Here is a 24,479-nt window from a genome sequence, read left to right on the forward strand (position 1 = left end):
TCTCAGCTGTCTCTGCCTCTGTCTGTCTCTCCTCTCTTCTCCTTTCTTCCCTCCTCCTCCTCCTCCTCTTCCTCCTCCTCCTCCTCCTTCTCCTCCTCCTCCTCCTCCTCTTCTTCTTCTTCTTCTTCTTCTTCTTCTTCTTCTTCTTCTTCTTCTTCTTCTTCTTTTCTCTCTCTCTCTCTCTCTCTCCCTCTCTCTCTCTCTCTCTCTCTCTCTCTCTCTCTCTCACACACACACACACACACATATAAATAAATAAATAAATAAATAAATAAATAAATGTTTAAAAGGTATAATGAAATGGAAGACACTCAATGTCAACCTCTCGCTTCCATACATGCTTGCTTATATGGGCATCTGCACCACCTCCCACATATTGTGTTAGTTAGTTTTTGTCAGTGTAACAAATGCCTGGGTCATCTGGGAAGAGGACCTCTCAATTGAGAAAAGACCTCCACCAGATTGGCCACTAGGCCAGCTTGTGGGACATTTTCTTGATGAATGTCGATGAGCAGGTGGTCTTGGGTTGTATGAGGAATCAGGTAAGCCAGCCAGGAGGAGCAACCTAGTAAGCAGCATTCCTCCTTAGCCTCAGCTTCAGTTTCTGCATCCATGGTCCTACCTTGGGTTCCTGCACCAACTTTTGTTCATGAGGAACCATGTGTGGGACATGTAAGGCAAATAATCCTTTTCTTCTTCAAGTTGCTTTTGGTCAGGGTGTTTTATCACAGTAATAGAAAGCAAATCAGGGTATATGTATATGTCCTGTGCATATGTCACACACATATGAATATACCATATATACATATATACACTACACATGTGCAAACACAAGCACTCATTCACACACACACACACACACACACACACACACACACACACACACACAGCTCTCATTAGTTGACTTTACTAGATGATATTTACTATAAAATGAGGGAAGAATGTTAGCATTTATGGAACACCTTTTATGGGTCTTAGACTTCCTCTATATTCCTCACTTAATGCCCCAAATGTTCTGTAGGCATATATAGCATCATTCATATTATTTAGATAAACTTGGAGAGAGTGATTTGTCAAAAGCCATGTATCAAAAGCTCCGGTGATTGGTAGTCCTGGTGACTGAGAATGAACTGCAGTTCATGTCACTGAACGATACACTTCAAATGGTTAAGATGGCAAATGTCATGCTTCAACACAATTAAAAAGGAAAAAGAAAAAAATTCTTGTACCTAGTGAAGAGTTCAACTAGATGTACAGCTCACATAAGAAAAAAAGCGCTACAACTACTTAGCTCTGTTTATTAACTGGCTTTTAAGAGCTCTGCCATGACACAGGAGTCAGAACCACAGAAGAGCAAAGAGTCAAATGAGGTGAAAGGGTGTCAGCAGCAGCCAAGGTGGCAAGCTAAGAACAGTGACCATGTCAGAAAAGTGGCCAATTAGCCTTGCCTTTAGATCTGTGTTTTTCAGGCATTAATGTGCACGAGAAACCCCTGGACATCTTGTTATAAAAGCGTCTTTTGATTCAGGAAGTTAGACTTTGCATCCCTAATAAACTCCCGGGTGAAGACGCTGGACCATGGACGAACTGTTGAGTAGCGAGGACTTAGGCAAGAGTAACTTCCTCCAAGCTAGCTCTCCCTGTGGGGCTCAGAGCATTTGCAACACAGTAGAATCTCGGTTTTGGTGGGGAGAGGCTTCAATAAATCAAGATGTGGGCTCCATCCCAGAACTGCGAATCAGAAGCTCTGAAGGCCACACTAGCGTCAAGAAGTTTAACAAGCTTGTATGCTGTTGAGGGAACGTTTGAGAACTGCTGCTAAGAAGCCATCACCATGTGCTAACTCCATCACTTCCTTGTGCTGTGCAATGTCGGTTTAGAAGGGCCTTTCAAAACCTCTGTGCACCTGACAAATGAGAAAACGGACACCTACGATCTTGGTGTGTTGGGCCCCAAAGTTTTCTGATTTCAAGAAACATTCTATTTATTTACTCGTTTGCTTGCTTGGTCATTTGTGGCTCTTTCATCCACTTTGCCAAATCTTTCCCTGAACTCTTACTCAAATTAGAAGCCCTTTTATATCTAAAAACCTTTGCAGATGGGGCTGGAGAGATGGCTCAGACGCTAAGAGCACTACTTGCTCTTTCAAAGGTCCTGAGTTCAATTCCCAGCAACCAAATGGTGGCTCACAACCATCTGTAATGAGATCTGCCTCTCTCTTCTGGCGTGCAGGCACACATGCAGACAAAACACTGTATACTTAATAAGTAAATAAATCTTTGGAAAAAAAAAAAAAAGCCTTGTAAGAGCAGTTTTCCTGCCATGATGCCTTTGGAGATTTCAGTCTAATTTAGCACACTAAGCTGGGGGTTTTATGTTTATAAGCATAAAAACCATAAGAAAATCTTAGGTGGAGTAATTAAGATATAGACTGTTTTGGGTTTTAATTGCCCCCCTCCTTTCTGTTTTCTGTAGCTAGGGTGTTTGGACATTATGACACTCTACCCACAAGTGCCACAGCACATATGTACTCGGCATAAGAACGTGACCACATGTGACCCCACGTGACCACAGTCCCATTATCACACCTTGAAAAAAATTAACATTGAATCAACAAATCACTTAATATGTGATCTACATTCCAATTTCTCCAGCAATACTAATGTTTTCGACTGCTGTTTATTTTCTCAGATGCATCTGGTCACCACCTCCTTTGCTTTGTGTATTCTGGAGCAAACCTTTCTCTTTGTTTTAGTGGCATGGTTTTCCTTTCCAGCCCAGGTTTTGTAAAGCATGCCTGATCTATTCGAGTACATCCTCATTATTCGATTTGGGTCGGAATTCCTTGGCCAGAGGACCACATAGGTAAGTGTCATGTCCTCACTGCATCATTGCAAGAGGTGCATTTTGGCAGGTTGTCCCACCGTTTGTAATGCTAAGTTTGACTGCCCTGTGAAGGTGGTGTCTGCCAGACCAACTGCAGAATTATATTCTTTCCCTTATGGTCAACGTTATCTGTTGGCTGATAATTTAAGACTCTCAATATCCTGTCTTCTCATAACCTTATGGTTTTTAGCTTCTTGAAGGTTCTCTTTTGAAATGATATTTTATCAATTCTTTGTTTATATTTACCCCTTCCCCAACTCCTCCCACGTCCTTACCATTCAACTATAAGTATTTTTTTTTCTTTATCTTCCCATTGAGTTCTATTTATGTCAGCTAACTGTTCTCTGGAGTGGGGCCTACCCTGGAGTGTGGTTGACCTAGTTGGGGGGGTGTCATTGAAGAAAATGGACTCACCCTTTCTCAGAAGATATGGAAAAGCTAGAGACGGACACGTGCCCACTTCCCCAGCTCCATGCTGGGATTTTATCCCGCGTGTGCAAGTCTTGTGCATGCTATCGCACATCTATTATCCAAATCTATTATTTCACTGAGGATTTCAAAGTGATCATTGTCTAGGCACTGACCACTTTTCAGCATTCATGTACGATGAAGTTGTGCTGGGTTTGATAAATCATCTAAATTAAGGGGCCTAGTACCATTGGCTACAGAAAATAAAAGCTCTCTCTCTCCCCATTCCATTTTCTCTCTCCTCCCCTCTCCTCTCTCCCTCTCTCAGTCACTCCCTGTGTTTTAAACAGACTCAAGTAGCTCAAGCTGGCCTCAAACTCACTACGTAGCTGAAATGACCTTGAACTCCTCACTTCCTGCCTTTATCTCAAACATGCTGGGATTACAGGCTTGTGCTACCATGCCTGGCTTGCCTCATGTTTCTTTGCTGAAAGTGAGGAAGAAAGGCATAGATTCCCTGTGCTCCACACTATGCTGAGACATGGCCACCTGAGAGAGGAAGATTCCCACTCACTTTCTCCTAAGCATCTCGCCCCAGACTGCTTGTCTGGACATTACTGATTGTCCCTGAGTGCCGCTGAGGAAAATTATATGCTTCCTCACCCATTATCATCAATGGCCATGGCATTGTTTTTCCACTCTTCAAATCTGACTCAGCATTTCTGTGTAGCAGAGATTGGGGCAGCAATCTGGTTGGAAGGGAGGTGCCAGGATATTTGTCTTGAAATGGTATCTGTTATATAAAATGCATATATTGGATAAGTTTTTAAAAAGTAACATCTTATATAAGACGGAGAAATTCAATTGCTCACACTATAGACACAGATGAGGACTGAGGCTGAGAGGGGATGGAGATGAAAGCTTCCTTATATCGCCACTCCTCTTACCCATAGCCTTTATCCCTACTCCCTTCTCTTCAGAAAGCGCAGAAGCCATAATTCAGAAATGTTCCTGGCATCTAAACACCCTATCTATAAGACAGACTGTGTGAGCCCCTGTTCTATCCTTCCCACTGGTTACAAAGAAGGAAGTGTCCATATGTACTTTGAATTCCACTTTTCTTCTCAAGAATCTTACACAACTGATTATCCCCTTTCCTTTCCTCTTCTCCTATCAGCACACTCCTATCATCATCAGTCGACTATTTTCCAGTCTTCCTCTGCCTACAAGCCACTTCCTGCTTGCTTTCTTCCCTTCTCAGTTAAGCTGTCTAAATGTCGCCTCCATTTCCCACTCCTTATTCATATTACATTGAACTCCAGTCTAGACTCTGCCCAGACCACTTTACCAAGTGGTTCTTGCTGTGATGCCTGGTACCTTCAAGTGACTGTGTCAGCCGGAAACCATTCAGTATTCATATTTGCTTGTTCTCTCTGCAGCATTGGATTAGTTGGCCACATCCTACTTTTTGACACACATTTGTTCCTTTGCCACTATAATACTGTTCTTTTCCAATTCTCCTAATTTTCTGACAGTGCCTGTACAGTTCCCTCCACCCGATTTTCTTGTTATTAAGTCATTCTATCCATTTTCATCACTCATTTATACACGCCCAGTGCAAATATCTCTTGCCTGAAGACCTATATACATCTAATGGCTACTCGAGTTTTGTATCATTGATCCCTCAAACTCAATGTATGCCTAGAACTAAACCCACCCCACCCCCCAACCGGCTTTTCCTCCGGGTTTCCTCCTACCACTGTTTTATAAATACCACCAAACCACCCTCTCCTCCTACATTTAGTCTGTCACCAAATTCTATTGCTTTTATCTGCCATATCTGTTTAGTTCACTTATTCACCCCATCTTTGCTATACTGCAGTAGTCATCCTCCCCTCCCACCCCGTGTGTGTGTGTGTGTGTGTGTGTGTGTGTGTGTGTGTGTGTAAAGCCTTCACTGTGTAATCCAAGCTGTTCTAATTTCTATATAGCCAGGGATGGCCTGATTGATGCCCATGTCTCATTCTTCTATATACTGGAATTACAGGCATAAGCCACCAGTCCCAGATGCCCGCTGACAATCTTAAAATCAAGGCTAAGTGCATCTTCTTACTTAGAAGACTTACAGGGTCTACCACTTGCTTTTTGGAGTCCCCAGCTTCTTTCTGTACTATTCACTCTCTAGACTTTGGGGAACAACTGCCTTTTGTTGCTTTTTTTTTTTTTTTTTTGAATGATGAGATAGAATTTTGTGTATTTATTGTGTATGCCATGGGGCTGTGAAGTATACATGTGTTGTAAAATGGTCAGATCTAGCTAATTCAGACACACGCTACCATTAGATTGCCATTTGGGGGGCAAAAACATTTATCATCATGTTCTTTACATTTTTGTCAAGAATACGATAAAGTGATTCACCGTAGGCACGCCCAGTGTTCATGGGTGGTGAGGATCATTAACTATAGCGACCATAGTGTTGAGTTTATTCCTCCTATCTAGCCATAACTGTATCTCTTTTAACCAACACACCCCACTCCTGAGTCATCCCAGTCTCTTTAAAGACCATTCTACTTGCTGCTTCTGTGAGTTCAACATTTCTTTGACTTCACATGGGCATGAGACAACACATTTGTTTTCCTCTGTCTCTTGAATTGGCCATAGTCTGGATCTCAATTCCACATTCTAGATTTCTTCATAGAATAATCTCTCTTCTCTACCTTCCTCTAACTCTGCATTAGTTCCTCAGGCTCAGTTTAAATGCCGCCCTGGGGAAGGTTTCTGTCATGCCTCCAACTCGTGGTATCTAAGAGGTCTGATGGTTTCTCAGTCCTTTGACCTTGTGACTGCTGAAAGCTTGACTCCTTTACTAGGCTGCACCTGTCTCTCTACCAGGCTGCAGGACAAAGGCTGCATCTGTCTCTCTTCTAGGCTGCAGGACAGGGACTGCATCTGTCTCTCCTTTAGGCTGCAGGACAGGGACTGTATCTCTCTTCTAGGCTGCAGGACAGGGACTGCATCTGTCTCTCTACTAGGCTGCAGGACAGGGACTGCATCTGTCTCTCTTCTAGGCTGCAGGACAGGGACTGCATCTGTCTCTCTTCTAGGCTGCAGGACAGGGACTGCATCTGTCTCTCCACTAGGCTGCAGGACAGGGACTGCATCTGTCTCTCTACTAGGCTGCAGGACAGGGACTGCATCTGTCCTCTTCTAGGCTGCAGGCAGGGACTGCATCTGTCTCTCTACTAGGCTGCAGGACAGGGACTGTATCTCTCTTCTAGGCTGCAGGACAGGGGACTGCATCTGTCTCTCTACTAGGCTGCAGGACAGGGACTGCATCTGTCTCTCTTCTAGGCTGCAGGACAGGGACTGCATCTGTCTCTCCACTAGGCTGCAGGACAGGGACTGCATCTGTCTCTCTACTAGGCTGCAGGACAGGGACTGCATCTGTCTCTCTTCTAGGCTGCAGGACAGGGACTGCATCTGTCTCTCTACTAGGCTGCAGGACAGGGACTGTATCTCTCTTCTAGGCTGCAGGACAGGGACTGCATCTGTCTCTCTTCTAGGCTGCAGGACAGGGACTGCATCTGTCTCTCTTCTAGGCTGCAGGACAGGGACTGCATCTGTCTCTCCACTAGGCTGCAGGACAGGGACTGCATCTGTCTCTCTACTAGGCTGCAGGACAGGGACTGCATCTGTCTCTCTTCTAGGCTGCAGGACAGGGACTGCATCTGTCTCTCTACTAGGCTGCAGGACAGGGACTGTATCTCTCTTCTAGGCTGCAGGACAGGGACTGTGCCTGTCCTGTCCACCTCTGTGTCTTCCCTGTCTCATATGACATCTGACACATAATGGGCCAACTCTCAGGACAAACACAGTTACTGTCCCCATGCTCCCTGCCCTGCTCCTGCCCCCATCATTGTGGAAGTCGCTACTGTCTATCCTGTCACTGCTTCTCTGTGCCGAGAGGAATAGTCCAGGATGTGCTATTTCACCTTTGCAGCTCTCTTAATTGGGACCCCAGGCTGTTAAGTCCACTTGTATTGACCTTGCTGCCAAGTCCCTAGGCCATTAGATTTTAGGCAGTAAATTTCAACTGGGAGCTAAGAAGAAATTTAAATCTCCTGATTTAATTCACGCTCAGGTGCAATGCAAAATGAGGTTTATATGTTTATGCATGCAAAAGTGCACATATACATGTATGAGCACAGTGCTCAACTGTAACAGTCAAGCATGCATGCATGCTTTTCTCAGAGGCAATCTGGTACGTCCTCATTCCTTACATATGTACATACAGAGTAAAGTGGCATATGCTTGGCACTTATGCATATGTACAGAAGCAAGCTGTATACTCCTTACATATGTATGCACACAGGCAAATGGCATATGCTCAATACATATGTATACATACAGAGGCAAGCTGACATACTTAAACACATTCCTCGGCAAAACAGCTATTTGGTTGCACTTGATTCATGCTAATTCCTAGCTCCTTGGTGGCTCTTTCTGGAGTCTGAGTTTAACGGACACTGTTCTCATTTGTTCCTAGGGTTTGGATAGAAATGAAACTCTGTCTGTCTGTCCCTCTCCTCCACCCTCTGTGTCTGCCTCTCTCTCAATAGTCTTGCTATATATCCTGAGCTGACCTTGCATTTACTGTATCCCAAGCTGCCTTGGAACGCTCTCTACCCTCAATCTCTTGCCTCGCAGGCACTGGGATTACAAGTGGGTACCATGCCACTCAGTTCTCCTCTTTCTCCCTGACCCACCTGGCTATTTGTTTCACCTTTATTTCCTAACCGCTTGGCCGGCTGCTGCTAGTCACCAGACTACCCTCTTCCGTGTTTCTCTAGTAGAGGACCAGCCCAGATGAGCTCTGTTCACTGCTAACTCTTTGGGGTTTGATTCAGAGTATACGGAGTAAGACAGACAAGGCTTCTCATCCTGCTTTGTATTGTGTGAACCTGGGTGAACTCTTTACCCCTTTCAAACCTGTTTTCTCATCTTTTGAATAATGGTACCAGTGCCTTGCTTGGGTTTTGTATAGCACTACATAAGAATACACACAGGGCTCTTAGCTTCAGATAGAACCACAGCTTAGTTACTAACTTATATCACTGCTATACCATTTGTACTTCTAGCTAATTGTTGAGTGTGTGTGGTGCGTAAAACACGGTTCAGTAGATAGGAACGGAATTGGGAATTGAGTAGATTATGGAACTGACACAGAACAGCTAAGTAGCCTACCCAGGGTCATAGAACTAGCATGGCTAAGAACAAGCCCAGATGGCTCAGATCCAGGGTGTGCGCTCCTTATTACCACATTAGAAGTCTTACTTCCACTTACCTAAGGTTGTCTTTTCTAAAGAAGCCTTTTTTGGGGCGGGAGGGAGGTACACTCCTTTGCAGCTGATGTTTTGTGTTTGGCGAAAGGCATAGAAATAAAATCCTCAGTTCTGTATTTAGAGAGGTGCTGAGCAATCGCATGACAAGAAGGCCTATAGGAAAACCAAGGGACGTCTCCTCCCTCTCTACCCACGCCCAGGACTGTTTGGATGAGGGGGCTTCAGTCTAGCAGCGCTGTTGCAGTGGGAAGGCTAATCTTCTTCAGGCAGAAGTTGACTAGCTCTCTGGATTCCTATAGCCCCTTCTCTTCAGATGTCTGCAAATGCCTCTTGGCTCCTGTCCTCCATCTATATAACTGTGGCTCATTAGAGGGAGATGGGAAACAATAACAGAACCTTCCGCTGGAATCTGTACCAGAGGATTCAAAAGGATCCCCACATCATGCAATCAAAGAGTCCTAACAAAATCTTCTGACATGCTTGCAGTGTGCCAAGGATGACTTTTTTTGTATGATAATGTATATTAATAACATATCAGTGGAGCGTCATTGAATATTTCCACACATGCATACATTGTATTAGTCATAGCCAACCACCCTCTTTGACCCTCCCCCGACCCTTGCTCTCTTCTCAACCTCTCGTTATCACTATTCTGCTTAAAGAGTCATGTGTTTAAGCATCCAAATATGGAAGAGCACACGGGCCACTTTTTCTGTGTCTTGCTTACTTCACTCTGCGTTCTGTTTCCCAGTTCCAACTATTGCTGCAAGTGAAAAGGTTTCATTTCTCTTTAAGACTGCATAATACTCAATTGAACACACATGTTTTCTCTATTCATGCATCTGAATAGCACCTAGGTCGATGATCACATCTCTTAGTTATTGCTTGGAGTCTGGCTGCTATCTTGATAGTGACAATCTTCTCTCCATCTTGTGTGAGACCATGATGCGTTCATTCTCTGAGTTTGTGGTGCGGTGTAGTGCTGTGTGGTGTGGTGTGGTAGAGTGTGGTGCTGTGTGGTGCGCTGTGGTGTGGTGAGGCTTCAGGGCTAGAGTGAATGAGATGACTCTGACTTTTTGTTGTAGCCCCAGGTACTTAACCTCATTAGGGCTTTGCTTCCTCATCTATGAAATGAAAACACTAACAAGGTGGTAGAAGGATCAGTGACAACAAATATGCAGTGACTGGCATTGTCTAGGGCATAATGTGTCTTCAGTGAACTCTAGTTATCACCATTTCTCCACCCAACAATTTTGTCCTTCATTTTTGTTATCTGGTTTTCCTCACTCAACTAAAAGGGCCACGAGAAGCAGTGAGTTTGTTTGTTTTTTTTGTTTTTTGTTTTTTTTTCACTGCTGTAGATTCTCAGGAAGCAGCTGCTGAATCAATAGAGTTGCTCTCAGGTCTTTTCAACAGTGGTGGACACTCAGATTTCTAACAGGCCCTTTGCTGGCCTGGAACCATCATCTTTAGCCTGCTCCCCCACTCTCCTGATGATGTCTTGTCTGCCCCCCCTTCATAGCATTTGTTAGCCAAGTTGCAATTTCACTTTTATATTATGTTAACTGTGTTATCAATATTTGAGTCTAAACTTCCTAAGGACAAGAAAACTGGATTAGCAGGGACCGGGAGACTTTCTGTCCCGATTTGCTATGAAAAAAATTTTTTTCTTTTCACTTTCCACTTCTTAAAAAGACTCTCCCACCCTTTCTCTAGGAAGTGGGGTCTAGGCTCTCAAATTGGATTAGATGCCAATCTCAGGCTGTTCCCGTGCCCCACCATAAATCATCCCTCTCCCGGTTTCTGGCTCAAGCATTGTGACTGTCTCCTTCCAGGGCCAATTAGACAGCCCCAAGGTGTCTCATTACTGTTATCAGGACTTCATTATACAGCGAGACCAGGCAGCAGGAGGTCCAGCAAAGCCGGGATTTTGGCAGGGCTGGGAGTCTGGAATAGGATTTGCCATTTTCTTCTTCCACACCCTGTCCACATTTATATTTAGTATTTATCACATCGTGTTGTAACTGTTAATTTCCAGATGTCTCCCCGCCCCCACCCAGCAAGGGCAGGATTATCTCTTGCCCTCAGAGGTTGCTGTGGTGCCCAGCATGCAAGGAGTGCTCACAAAGGTTTCCTAAAGGAACGACTCTTCTCAAGCTTTATTGCTGAGGACAAAAACCAGCTCATGGAGAAGGCCCTGCCTCTGGCTCAAACAATAACAACAAACCCTGATGCCCCTCCCCCCCACCCTCCACCCCCAGTCTTTTTGTTTAACTTAGTTTGGGTTTTCTATTACTTGGAGCTGAAAACATTCTTTTAAAGCATAACAAATGGTATTCAAGCACAGGATCCCTGGTAGGCTTTTGTTCAAGAATGTCCATTCCACACATCCGGGCTAACTTCTGTACGTGTGTGTGTGTGTGTGTGTGTGTGTGTGTGTGTATGTGTGTGTGTAGGCCAGAGTCGGACTTCTAGTATCTCTCCCATTGGTTACTACATTATTTTATTTTACTTTTGGTTTTTTGAGAGAGGGTTTCTCTGTGAAGCCTAGGCTGTCCTGGACTCACTCTGTAGACCAGGCTGGCCTTGAACTCACATAGATCTGCCTGCCTCTGTTTGGGATTAAAGGCATGCACCACCACACCTGGTTTCTAATAAAAAAAAATTATGATGTATCATTATTATTTTGTCGGTGGTGGTGGTGGTAATGTGTGTGTGTGTGTGTGCCTGTGGCATGTGCCCACGGAGGGCAGAGGATGTCCAAAATCCAGCTCTATCACTCTGTGTCTTACTTTCGTGAGACAGGATCTCTCATTGAACCACTAAATGTCTGGGCTGGCTGCCTAGGGAGTTACAGAAATCCACCTGTCTCTGCCCTTAATGCTGGTGTTGGAGGCACCCATCATTATTTCTGGCTGATTTGGGGTTCTTGTTTTGGAGGACTGGTCTTAGCTGGTGGGGTGTTAACAGAAGTGAGCAAGCAGTAGGACACTGCGTGCACAACCTTCAACACTGACAAGTCTTCCAGGAAGCCTCTGCTCTATTAACCAGAATTGATTCAGGTGACGGTGTGACCCAGAGCTCAGCCTGTGCACAAGAACCAAGCCTTGCTGGATCTGCATCCACCCAGGGCCGCCCTAGACCAGTCACCCCTAGCACAAACCCCTATAAGACCTACGAGGACAGACTCTTGCCTCACTACGCTGACATTTTATGGTTGTTTGTTAAGGAGTAATAGCTGATTGATCAAGGCTAGGTCAGGGCTTCTAACCTTGGCAATGCCATCTGAGTTATTTAGAGAAATTTAAAGCTTCCCTTGGACTGTCCGGAGTGGTATTCAGAAAGCTACGTTCCTTTTAAATTCCCTGGGTGGATTTTACATAGGCATCTCCCATCCTTTTATTATGTTATTTGGGAATCACAAATACTAACTTGTATGATGGGGTTTCTACATAACCTTTAAAATCTTTTCCTTTTTTTAACCACACAATAGAAAGAGAACTCCTTCCTGACACTGTATGATTAAAGTCAGAGAAATCCTTTCTCCCTGGAGTAGAATCTCCCTCTCTCAGAATCTTTTTTCAATGCGAAAACTTTGGAGAAATCCGTGTTGATTTTTTTCCTTACCTAATCTGGAGAAACATCCAGGTGAGAGTTGTGATTTATGACCCAGGGTTATTTGCTTTCAACTTAAACTAAGGTTGTGTCCTCTTAGTATTTTTGCCTGGGCTATGATCCGCAGGCAAATGGAAATTTAAGGCAGAATATTGGGGCTCGGAGAGTGAAAGACACTGTTCATGGAAGAAGCATCCATGATGTTAAGCTTAGCAGAGAGGCTGCCTGGAGAAGGAGGCTGAGCAGAGGCTGAGCAGGAAGGGGCTGAGATCACTCTTGATTCAGGACATCAGGAAGTGCCAGGCTCACAGAGGCTGGAGGCAAACCCTAGAGGGTGTTAGCGATGTAGACTTATTTAGATTAAAAAGTATGGAAGAACTTTGCAACTTAAGAGCAAATGGTTTTTTTAAATGTATGACAACAAAATTTTTTTCATTGAAAAAAACTCAACAGAAAAATATGATGGGCAAGTACCTATTACCCACAATCCTCCTTTCCAGACAGTGTTGATGCAATGGAGTACAGCAGTCTTGACCTTCATCTGGGCTGGTACGTATGCATATTTTAGAGAAGCAAGATTTTCTTTTTCTGTATCTGTTTATGTGCTTCAGATCCCCTGGAACTGGAGTCACAGACAGTTGGGGGTCACCTAATGGGACTGCTGCGAATCAAACCCAGGTCCTTTGAAAGAACAGGATGCACTCAACCACTGAACCATCTCTGCAGTCCCCAGGACTTTCTTATGCACACTCACTAGTATCCCTGTTTCTATACCATTGAACATTAACCTAATCCTTATCAAACGCTGTACACAGACACCTACAAAGACAAGCAAACGTCAGTCCCCGGTGATGACCACTGGGGCTGTGTTTTACTAGTACACAAAGGCTGTAATGAGCAGCTTCATTGATTCATTGTTGTCCCGTTCAACCATCTTGAAGGCATACATTCCAATATTGGCATTAAGAAAACAAATTTAAAGTCCACCCCCCAGACTAAAGTTGCCCCTCCTTCCAAAATGTTTATATGAATAGTACTAAGTTTTGTCCATTTTTTTGACTCTTGTTAATAATCATCCAAAGGGTTTTTTGGGTGTGGCTTAAATCTTTTCCTTTATTGTTAATGGCTTTAAATATTTTTTTAAAAAAATGAATTTATTTTTAAAATGGGTGTTTTGCTTGCACGCATGTCTGTACCACATGTCTACACTGCCCTTGAATGCCAGAAAAGGGTCTAAGACCGTTGTAAGATGCTGGGTGGGTTCTGGGGTCTCCACCCTGGGGTCTCTGCAAGAGCTGCCATCTCTCAACAGCCTTCAAACATTTCTCATGTATCCATTGCCTGCACTTTTCCTGTTTGTCGTCACCTTCTTCTTCTTTACTTTTTATGTTCAGTATTTGTCTTATGTTTAGATTGTAGCTTTCTTAGAGTGGATTTTTGCATGTTTCTTAATTTTGCAATGAGATTATAAAATTCCTTCTGAAGTGGGCAACATAATAGAATGAAAAAACCAGAAAATTTCCAAGAATTCAGACTATGATCTTATTGCCTGTGTAAAGTTATCACCTAGCAGGGTGAGGATCGCCAGAGCATGACTGGGTGCCAGTCTCAACTTCCTCATCTGGGGAAGATGAGAATGAAAACGCCTTTGTAGGGCTGTAAAATAGAGCTGGAGACAATACAGGCTAAGAGCTTCCTCTAGGCCTTGGATATAGCAAATCCACTCTAAATCTGTGCTATTATGCGCGGAAAGGGTAACGCACTTTAAAGATTCAGCCGTGGGAATGTAGTTATCCAGGAACGGGCGGGGAGAGTCTTGGGGATTAAGCCATCCTCCCCGGCCTCCGCAACCCCCCAGAAGTGCACAGCTGGAGTGAGAACTCGGGTACCAATCTGGATCCTGCCCATTTCTTGAGATGTGACTGACCTTGGACAAGCCACCTTTGCCTTTACCTCCACCTGGAAAACACACGAAAGACCACCTGAGCTCGTGCAGGGTTAGGAGGCGCGTGGGAAAGGCTCACAAAGGGCTTCTGAGACCCGGGTCCCGGAGCGCTCGCGAGCATCCTCACCTCTGTCCCGCTAGCCAGAGGGTTTCGGGGACCCCGGCCCGCACCCCCCGCCCGCCTCAGGAACAATGGCTCCCCGGGAGGGGCGGAGCTCGGCGCCGGGGGTGTGCACGGGGCGGGGTCGCCGCTCCCTCCCCGCCCGCGGCTCCGTCACGCGCCCCTCACCGGGCGGGCTGGGGTCTTTGTGACGCGGCGGCGACGGCCGCGCGGACACAAAGGGAAGGCGAGCCTGCGAGCGAGAGGCTGCGCCGGTCCCCGCCCCGCGCCCCCCGCGCGCGCCCCATCTCTGAGTCCCCCACGCGGCGCGCTCCCTGCCCTCGCGCGCCCGCGCCCCTCGCCCGCGCCGGGGTCCCCCAACGAGGCTGTCCCGAGCGCCGAGGGCCGGGGCCTGGCGGGGATGCTGCGGGGCTGCTCCGGGCGGCGGCACGGCTGCTAGGAGGCGGCGCGGGGCCGGTGTGACCGGCCTGCCGCTCCCTGCGCTCCCCGCCGTGCGGCCGCGACAGCATGGGCGCCCAGGCGCCGCTCCGGCTGCCGGCCGCGCCCCCGCTCGCCGTCTGCGGTTACACGTCGGTGCTTCTGCTCTTCGCCTTCTGCCTGCCCGAAAGCCGCGCGTCCAACCAGCCCGCGGGCGGCGGCGGGGACTGTCCCGGAGGCAAAGGCAAGAGCATCAACTGCTCAGGTAGGAGCGGCCGGCGCTCGCCTTTAGGGCTCCTCCCTTCCGCGGCGCTGGGCCGCGGGAGGACCCGGTGTGGACCGGGGTACTGAGGAGACCGAGGATCTGGGCGGAGGGCGGGACGCGAGTTCGGTGTGCGGGCTTGGGGACCTGCGTTGGGGATGGGGAGTGGCCGTGCGTAAATCTGTGGGTGTCGAGTGGCCGGAGTGAGGGCGGCCCTGCGGCGTGGTGAGCAGGTGAGGTTCCGCGAGGCGAAGCAGTGATCGTGCGTGTGCTCGTGGAAGCGCGTGTTAAAGTGTTGTGAAGCCTCTAGGGAGGGAGGATCGCCAGGCTAGGGGGGGCGGCGGTGGAGGTGGAGAGAGAGAGAGAGAGAGAGAGAGAGAGAGAGAGAGAGAGAGAGAGAGAGAGAGAGAGAGAGAGAGAGAGAGAGAGAGAGAGAGAGAGAGTGTTTGTGATGGTGAGGAGCTGGGGGACTGAGGATAAGGGCCTGAGGACTGACCATGTGTTGGGAGGGGGGTTCTTCCTGAGTAGTCGGGTCTCAGAGAGGTCTTGTTGGTAAAAGGAAGGAGTGGTTATGTTGTCTTCTGGGTTCAGGGGTTCAGTGGGGGCTTACGATGTCTGCCGGTCTGTGAATCTGGGCAGTACAGAGTCCCAAGAGGGCCCAGGAAGTGTTTTGTATGTTGTGTATGGACAAAGCCTGGGGCTCAGGTAACCACTCTGGAGTGTCTTAGGGGGAAAGAGATGAAGAGTCCGGTAGTGAACCCAGTTTGACAGAGGGAGGGAGCTAGGGAGTTGTCTTGTGTGGGATTTGGGTATGAAAAGGTAATTAGGTCTCAGAGAGTGCCCCAGTGTAGCTAGTGTAATCCTGGGTTAATTAAAGTGGTCTAGAAAGAGCGGGCATGGTGCTGTGGGTGTTTGCGGGAAGACCTGGAGATTGGCAGCTAGGGGAGCCAGGGAGTGAGTGACCTCTCCCCTCTCTCCAAGGCCGCCTGCCCTCCCACAGCTGTTGGAAACAAAGAGCTTGCTGGGGTTTTTAATGGATGACATGGGAGGAGGGGGACCTTGCAGGAAAGTTCCCCCAATCCTTTCTGAAGGAGTCCCAGGGGAGCCAGGGCATTCAGGCCCCGGGGCAAGGAGAGGCTTCCAGGTTCTCTTTGGGGGAGGGTAGGTTCTCTCGCAGCTGGCCCAGCAGACCCAGTGGTCACACGCCAGCCTTTGCTCATTTGGGCTTTTATCACTTCTCAGCCCAGCACTGGTCCTTTTAACTAGGGTTGAAGGAGGGAGGAGGGGTGCACCTTAGAGCCACTGGGAGTCTGCTAGCTGGCCTGCCAGACAACCTTGTATCTGTGAGGTCTTGAAGGGCCATTGGTTATGGGACAGTGATTTAGGGGAAAGAGGGTTTATGCTGGCCTGCTGTTTAGGATTTTTGGGGGGTGGGAGCGGGGGACACCTTTTTAGTAATTTTCTCATGGTATATTTTATGAGGGGGAGGGGTTTTGAGAACTGTTAACAATGGCATGGCCGTTAACAGCGGTTCCATCCATAAAATCTCTTGTATTTTTCTAGTAGTCATAGGGATGAGATAATGCATCAGTAAGCAGTCAGTCTTTATTTAAGAATGTAAGCTATATGTCAGAGTGGCATTTTTGGGGGTAACAAATAATGCTTATCATTTGTAGGTGATCACACCATGTCAAGATATTTTACTGGGTGATGTGTTAGGGTTATTTGTGTGTGTGTGTGTGAGGGCGGGTGGGGTGGAGTTCGCTAACCTCATGTGTCCTTCCCATAGCATGCCTTTAGTGCATAGGACAAGTGTTTAGAAAGGACATAAGGGACTGGCTCTCACATGGTGTGGGAAGAAGGGGGTTCACCTGGAGGCCATAGCCGTTGGTGCCCAGCTGTAATTTAGGGGCAAGTTAGTTGATTTTTCTTAGTTTCTTCAATTAAAACAGACTTGATTTACTATCTCAGCCTTCCTTTAGGAATATTTGCCACTGGAAATGAATGGAAACGAGTCAGGCTGTTCAAATGTTTTCAAGGGCTAAGGTATACTTTAATAATATTTTATTTTTATCTTATGTGTTTCCCCTGCATGTATATGCACTACATTTGTGCAGTGCCTGCTGAGGCCAGGAGAGGGCGGGAGGAGGAGTCCCCTGGGGTGGAGCTGTCCATCCTGTGGGTGCTGGGAACTGCACTCAGGTCCTCTTCAACAGCAGCAGCTGGTCCTAATGGCTGAGCCATCACTCCAGGGCATATTGGCAGATTATTGTCATAACTCTCCAGGGCGAAGAAAAGATTAATAAGGAAAATGCACACTTTAGTTGATGAATTTGAGAACTGTTGTAATCCTGATACATCAGTGTTAATACAATTTGAGATTGCAAGATTGCAAGTCCTTTGTGAAGCTAGCTAGAGGATGCCTAGGAGCTTTAAAGTCTAAGTACTGACCTTGACTCCCCTTCGTTATCCTTTGGTCTGTTGTCTTAGACTCCTGTGTCAGGCTGTGTGTGCTGGCTTACTCAGAGCTTTGTGGCATTTGCAAATATGAAGATGAGCAATGGTTTTTATCAGTGGAAGTTGCCTAGATTATGGGAAGGGTGAGGTCCTGCCGTGTTTTGCTGGAAGTTGGTTGATGTGTTAGTTAGCCTGACATTCGAGCTGTACATCCTCTAAATTGACTTGAATAGATTTTCAAGCTTTTGGTGTTCGACATTTTCTCTCCTGTTCACCAGATTATCCTTGAAAGATACGGTCAGAGCATCTTGCTGGGCTGCATCACTCTCTCCTCTTCCGTTCTAGTGGGACAGCAAATGCCCTACAGAGCGTGCCTTCATAAGGAATTTAAGTGTGTGTGTGTGTGTGTGTGTGTGTGCGTGCACACACACACACATTCTAGAAAACTTCAGCAGCTAGGTCACAACTTTACCTATAGATGATTTTCTGAATCTACGTACCCCCTCCCATTTCTTTTCCTTTTTTAAAACTGAGGGCGTGTTCTTGAATTTCTGGTCTTCAGGTTCCTTGCCAAGACAGGGTAAATATTTAGCAATAGTTTCTAAGTATGATCGGAAAGTTTTTCAGTGTCACTGAGCATAATTGGTTTGCCCAGGAAGTGTATTTTGGAGTCGGCTCCATGGTTGGCAGCTGATCAGGGCGCATGGCACTTACCTTAGGTGTTCTCCCTTTTGTCAGAGTCCTAGTTTGGCGAGCATGCGCCTTTAAGGCAGTGATGTTGAGTGTGTCTGTGCTGCGCCTTCATCCCCAGCTGTGTAGCATCTTCCCTGAGCAGTAGGCCCTTTTCTTCTCTCATCTAAGTAAGTTCCTTTTGTTGGTCTCTTTCCACAGTGCTCCATTCATTCTGGCCTTCAGACTTCTCGTGTTTTTTTTTTTCTTTTTTTTTTGTCTTTGATTTTACATCTTTTTATTGGTAGTTATTCTTTAAATACTAATTTGTGAGGAAGCTCTCTGCTTATCCAAAAAGAAAAAAGTGTAGCAATTGTTGGACATTTGTGAAGATGAACTTAAGCCCAAGAGACCAGGTGGCCCTAGACAGTATTCTCCTCCACTTGGATTTGGGAGCTCCTGGGGTATTTGAGAAGAACAGATGAGGCTAAATATACGAAATTTATGGAACATTTCTGGTTCAGGGAATGTAGTTAAAGAGATAGAAAAACACAGGCCAGCATGCGGCATTCAGTGACAGACAGAAATTTTAACTGGGTTAAAAAAATACCAGAGGGGCCTGGAAATATGGCTCAGAGGTTAAGAGCACTGTCCACTCTTCCAGAGGTCCTGAGTTCAATTCCCAGCAACCACATGGTGTCTCACAACCATCTATAATGTGATCTGATGCATACTGGATACATAATAAATAAATCTTTAAAAAAGTGGAGTTAGAAGCGGGTCCTCTAGAGTTATGTGGTGGGAAGAATCGTATAAACAGATGGCGTGGATGTTGGGTTAACAAGAGAGCCTAGTTAGCGGCAATTTAGGATCCTGGGGAATAAACAATGAGTTTTCAGTTAGTGTGGAAAATTGTGGCCAGAGCACTGTTTGATGTCTCTGATATGTAAAATGTGGTAATTAATTAATTTACTTAGTGAACCTTGAGTGATCCTGTGTAGTATAATCTAATATACCAGATATTAAGGGGAAATATATGAGAGGTCCTCCCTGCCTTCAGAGACCTTATAGGCAGAGTAGGAGTGACACTCTCTTACAAAACATGTACAATGGAAACTCCTGCCTAGTACATCTGGATCTGCCTCTCCCCATCTGAATAAGCATTTATTGACTACGGATGCTAATTGGAATAATAATAATAATAATAATAATAATAATAATAATAATAATAATAATAATAAAAGACAGCACAGTAAGAATGGTACAGTAACAAAATTGAATATCACCACTAATTCTATAACATTTCTTCACTCTGCAAAGAAACCTACTATTCATCCTCTCTCCTGAGCCACTGGCTCTACTTGTCAGCATTGTGTCACTAGATTAACTTATTCTGGCATACAAGGAAGTGGAATCACACCTTATGAGGTCCACTGTACCCGATTTCTTTTACTTAATGTGGAATTGTCAACATTCACCCATGTATTAGATCTACAGTCCTCTTTAGGGCTGACTAATATTCCATTGCATGGGTGTGGTAATGTCTTGTGCATCCTTTCCTGCTGTTGTCATCTCACGGGTGTTCACTTAATGGAGTCAGAGGATCACATGGTAACTCCTATCGTTTACATTTTGAGGAGCTCTCACACCGCATCCCCAAGTTTCTGTGCCCTTTCACGTTCTCACTGGCAATGTGCGAGGGTTCCAGTTCCTCCACATGCCTCATGGAATTTGTGTCTGTCTTTCTGATTACAACCATCCCAATGAAATTTTGCGTCACAGTGGCTTTGATTTGCATTTACCCAGTGACTGCGATGAGGATAAATGTCTTTTCATATACTTATTGGTCATTTGTAAGTCTTATTTGGTGAATGGAAATATCTGTTTAAATCTTCTCCTGGCCTTGATTTTGACATCTGAGGTTAGCCAATCTCCATACTCAGGAAGGCTCACAACACACATTTATATGATAAAACTCCTCCGTTAGCTGCAGTTCACCTGTGTGCCATGTACTCTCCCTGCCTACCAAGAGTCAGTTCTGTTTGTTCTCAAACTTATTTATACCAACGGTACTTATGAGTATAATTTAATAAGTGTTCCTCAGATTGAGAAGAACAGATATGAAAAGTTATTTTGTGAGATGCTTAGGAAAGACTTGATAAGGGAAAGAGATTGAAAGAATTGCTTTTGAATGAATTAGATTTGAGATCAAGACGACAGGAGCGGCGGAGCAGCCCTGACGAATTTGGATTCCCAAGAAAACATTACAAGTATTTTGCAGACCTCTGCTTTCCTGAAAGGAGCACAGACACCGCAGGCAACTGAATCATTAGTGTGGTTTGCATAAGAAAACGGGCAACTGTTTCCCCCAGGGTCCTACACAAAGCAAAAGTCTGGGTGAGACATTGGGAAGTGAATGCATGTTTATGATTTAAAAGGGTTAACACAGTCCTGTATCATTTTAAAACAATTTTGCCATCTTTTTTTAAAATTGAAGATATTTTTCCCACACAATATATCTGAGTATAGTTTCCCCTCCCCCTTACACCTTCCCAGTTCTGTTCCACCAGTCACTCTTGTGTGCATTCAGAAAGGGGGGCCCCCCTTCCAGAGTGCTGAGGAATGGGAGTTAGAGTAACTGGTGCTAGAGCCAGACCATGAGGGGGTAGTAGAAGGTCATGTGGGAAGACTAGGGGTGCCTTTCCCTGGGACCTTTGCCTGGAACCTTCTGGTCCTAGTCTTGTAGCTCCTCACTTCAAATATTTGCTTATTTGCTGCAATGCCACTCTTCCAACATGGCTGCTTTCAGCACCTCCTGTAGCCTCTCCCCTCTCTCACCCTGTTGCCCATCATACTCTTTTTGTTCCTTTATAAGTTCCTTGATCAGGTATTTTTGAGGCCAGGCAGTGGTGGCGCACGCCTTTAATCCTAGCACTGGGGAGGCAGAGGCAGGTGGATCCCTGTAAGTTCAAGGCCAGCCTAGTCTACAATGTGAGTCCAGGACAGCCATAGCTACACAGGGAAACCCTGTCTCAATATATATATATATATATTTTTTTTCCTGAGTTATTCAATTAGATCATATCATGTCAAGAATGGCACCTGGCATCGTTGCCTATTTATTTATGGAATGGTATAATGAGCAAAGAAACACTGCATCTGGAGAGAGCTGGGAGAGGGGTTTCTAGGCTGAGGGGAAGGCTTTAGAAAAGGCACAGAGGTGGCAAAATGCAGGTGGAATTTCAGGGCTATTTCCTGCGATGTATTATAATTATGATCGCCAATTTAGGAGACGAACCGGGCAACTGTCAGGGGTTACATAGCTTAGTGAAGCCCCTAGGCGTGTGTGTGTGTGTGTGTGTGTGTGTGTGTGTGTGTGTGTGTGTGTGTGTGTGTATGAGATTATCTTGATTAGGTTCATTGAGGTGGGAAGACCTGTCCTAAAGGAGGGAGACACATTTTTCCGGAGGAGAAAGGGAGCCGAGCACCACCACCATGCTCTCTCCTTCCCGAATGGACACATGTCCAGCTCTTGCTGCCTGGGCTTCCACACCAGCATGGAACGAACCCCTGAACTATCAGCCAGAATAAATCCTTAAGTTGCTCTGTCGGGTATTTTGTGACAGCCACAATAATAGTAACTAATACACTGCCCTGGGTTGTGGTGCGGAAGGTAGGACAGACACAGGTTGCCACCATGTTGGTTGTAGGCATTCAAGGCCAACCTGAAAGGTTGGGAGTCTCTCTGAAGACATGGGAGCTTCATTAGGAAGCTCACAGTCCTTGTGGTTTTAGAAAGCAAAGCCTGGGGTAGAGCATTGTGGTGCGCCCCTTTAATCCCAGCACTTGGGAGGCAAAGGCAGGTGGATCCCTGTGAGTTTGAGGCCAGCCTGGTCTACAAAGTGAGTCCAGGACAGCCAAGGCTACACAGAGAAACCCTGTCTTAAAAAACCGAAAAAAGAAAGCAAGAAAGCAAAGCCTGGAATTGGCTAGGAAGAAATGGGGGACTTGGCAGTATGGTGGAAAATACTGTGGAGACTGAGACTCCTGTTCAGCCTATAAGGTGTTTACAAAGTCGCACTGGGGGCTGGAGAGATGGCTCAGAGGTTAAGAGCACTGTCTGCTCTTCCAGAGGTCCTGCGTTCAATTCCCAGCAACCACATGGTGGCTCACAACCATCTATAATGTGATCTGATGCCCTCTTCTGGTATGCAGGTGTATATGCAGGCAGAGCACTCATACATATAATGCACACACACACACACACACACACACACACACACACACACACACACACACACACGTTGTTAACCATGAAAATCTCAAGGTTTCACTTCAAAATCTGGATTTCAGTCACTTATAGACCTGGAGACACTGGCAACTTTGAGCTCTCATTTTCACATAGCCACAATGAGCCAATGGCGAGTAAGGTGTGGGAGTTTCAGTCCTCTGGTCTCTCAGCAGCCAGTCTGCTTCCTGTGACTTCTACCCTAGCCCCTGGATCTGTTCTAGAGACCTGTGAGTTGTGGCACACTTAATGTGGGGTGGATGGCCCGGAGGAGACCTCGTACCATCTTTCTCATCTTGCAGTGCCCAGCTTCCCTGAAGCATGCTTTATGTGACCTTCCTTGTGCTGTGCCCTGCTCCCTTGGCCACCAGGCTAGCACCCCAACTTCCAAAGGAAGGGATTGGTTGTCAGTGGGCAATGTAGTGTTTTCAGGGAAGCAAAAAGAGCCACATCACTTGGGTTTGTTTCTTTTTTTTTCTCCCCCCTTTCTGCCCTTAAACCTTATTTTAAATCTACCTCTTTTTTCTGTTTGAAACTTACTCTACTATCTGGTTATAACATTTTCCTTGGGATTCCCCAGTGATATTTTTATCATACTTATTTCCCTGGTATTTTTTTTCATTCTGTCTTGGCACTTTCTTTTTTTACACTTTACCTTTTCTTTTTTCCTTTCTAAATTTGTCACATTCAATTTCTAAAAATATACTAAGGCATCTATGGTTACATCCTACTCATGTGGACTCAGGTGTGTTAGCTTGCTTAGTGGCTTTATGCTATGGTCTGAGAATGTGCAGTATAGATTTTTTAGATTTGAGTATATTAAAAGTGAGTGGATATTGACAGGTGATATGAACAAATTTTATGAAAAATTTACATGAGGAAAAGAAGTTTCTTGGCTTCTCATTTTCCATGTTAATTCTTTTTAAAAAATATTTATTTATGTATATGAGTATTCTGTCTGCATGTACACCTGCATGCCAGAAGAGGGCATCAGATCACATTACAGATGGTTGTGAGCCACCATGTGGTTGCTGGGAATTGAACTCAGGACCTCTGGAAGAGCTGACAGTGCTCTTAACCACTGAGCCATCTCTCCAGCCTCCCCCATGTTAAATCTTATTTTGCTAAACTTCTAAAAATTCTTAATTTCAGAAGGGGAGTTGTAGGAGTGCACCCACATTCTCTAGCTGGGCTCTTGTGACGTTTCCCCATAGTTGCTCTCCCTTTGTGTATCTGCTCTGTACTTAACCTAGTTTCCTGTTTATCTGCCCCTCTGTTTCATTTTCTTTATGGACCTAGCTCTGCCAGCCTGGCTTCTCACAGGGAGAAAGATTTAATTTATTTCTTGAAGATCTATTTTGTGAGTGTGTGTGTGTGTGTGTGTGTGTGTGTGTGTGTGTGTGTGTGTGTGTGTGTGTGTGTACATGCAGGTGCCCACAGAGGCTAGAAAAAGGAGCTGTATCCTCTGGTGCTGAAGTTACAGGCAGCTGTAAGCATCTGGACATGGGTGCTTGGAACTGAACTCTGGTCCTCTGGAAGAACAGCATGTGCTCTTAACCACTGAGCCATTTCTCCAGTTTCTTACTCACTATTTGTATTAGTTCTGTACGTGTGTGTGTGTGTGTGTGTGTGTAGTATGGATGTGTTCATGTTCATATGTGTGGAGGCCAGAGGTACATGTGGAGTGTCGACCTCAGTCTCTTGCTGCCCAGTGTTTGAGACAGTCTTTCACTGAACCTGGAGACCACTGATGAGGCTACGCAGGCTAGGCTAGTGGAACCCAGGGAGCCACCCGTCTCTGCCTCTCCAGTGCTGGAATTACAGATAGCCACTTCCATACTTGGATGTCACAGGGAGGTGGGGTGGGGATCCCAAGCCAGGCAGGCAGATCACTGTGAGTTCGAAGCGAGCCTGGTCTACAAAGTGAGTTCAGGACAGCCAATGCTACACAGAGAAACCCTGCCTCGAAACCCAGCCTCCCACCCCCCCCCCCCCACAGAAAAAAAAGGGGAGGGAAAAAAAAAAAAGGAAATCAAAGCCAGGCCTTCATGTTTCCAGTTTGCTGCCTG

At 45.9% G+C, this 24,479-nt stretch overlaps 1 protein-coding gene across 2 annotated transcripts in view; it reads left to right on the top strand.

Annotated features, from left to right (window-relative positions):
- The window catches only part of Tmeff1 (transmembrane protein with EGF like and two follistatin like domains 1), a 121,671-nt gene that overhangs the window by 20,518 nt on the left and 76,674 nt on the right, over positions 1–24,479 (top strand). The window contains exon 1 of one of the 2 annotated variants that reach the window (XM_051161923.1): positions 14,809–14,999. The exons of the other annotated variant lie outside the window; for it this stretch is intronic. Within the exon in view, the coding sequence (XP_051017880.1) occupies positions 14,825–14,999 (175 nt within the window). The 5' untranslated portion in view covers positions 14,809–14,824. Of the gene's footprint in view, positions 1–14,808; positions 15,000–24,479 lie in introns of those variants that run through there. 2 annotated transcript variants of the gene reach the window in all.

Source organism: Acomys russatus, chromosome 2 (assembly GCF_903995435.1).
Source record: "Acomys russatus chromosome 2, mAcoRus1.1, whole genome shotgun sequence".
Lineage (NCBI taxonomy): Eukaryota > Metazoa > Chordata > Mammalia > Rodentia > Muridae > Acomys > Acomys russatus.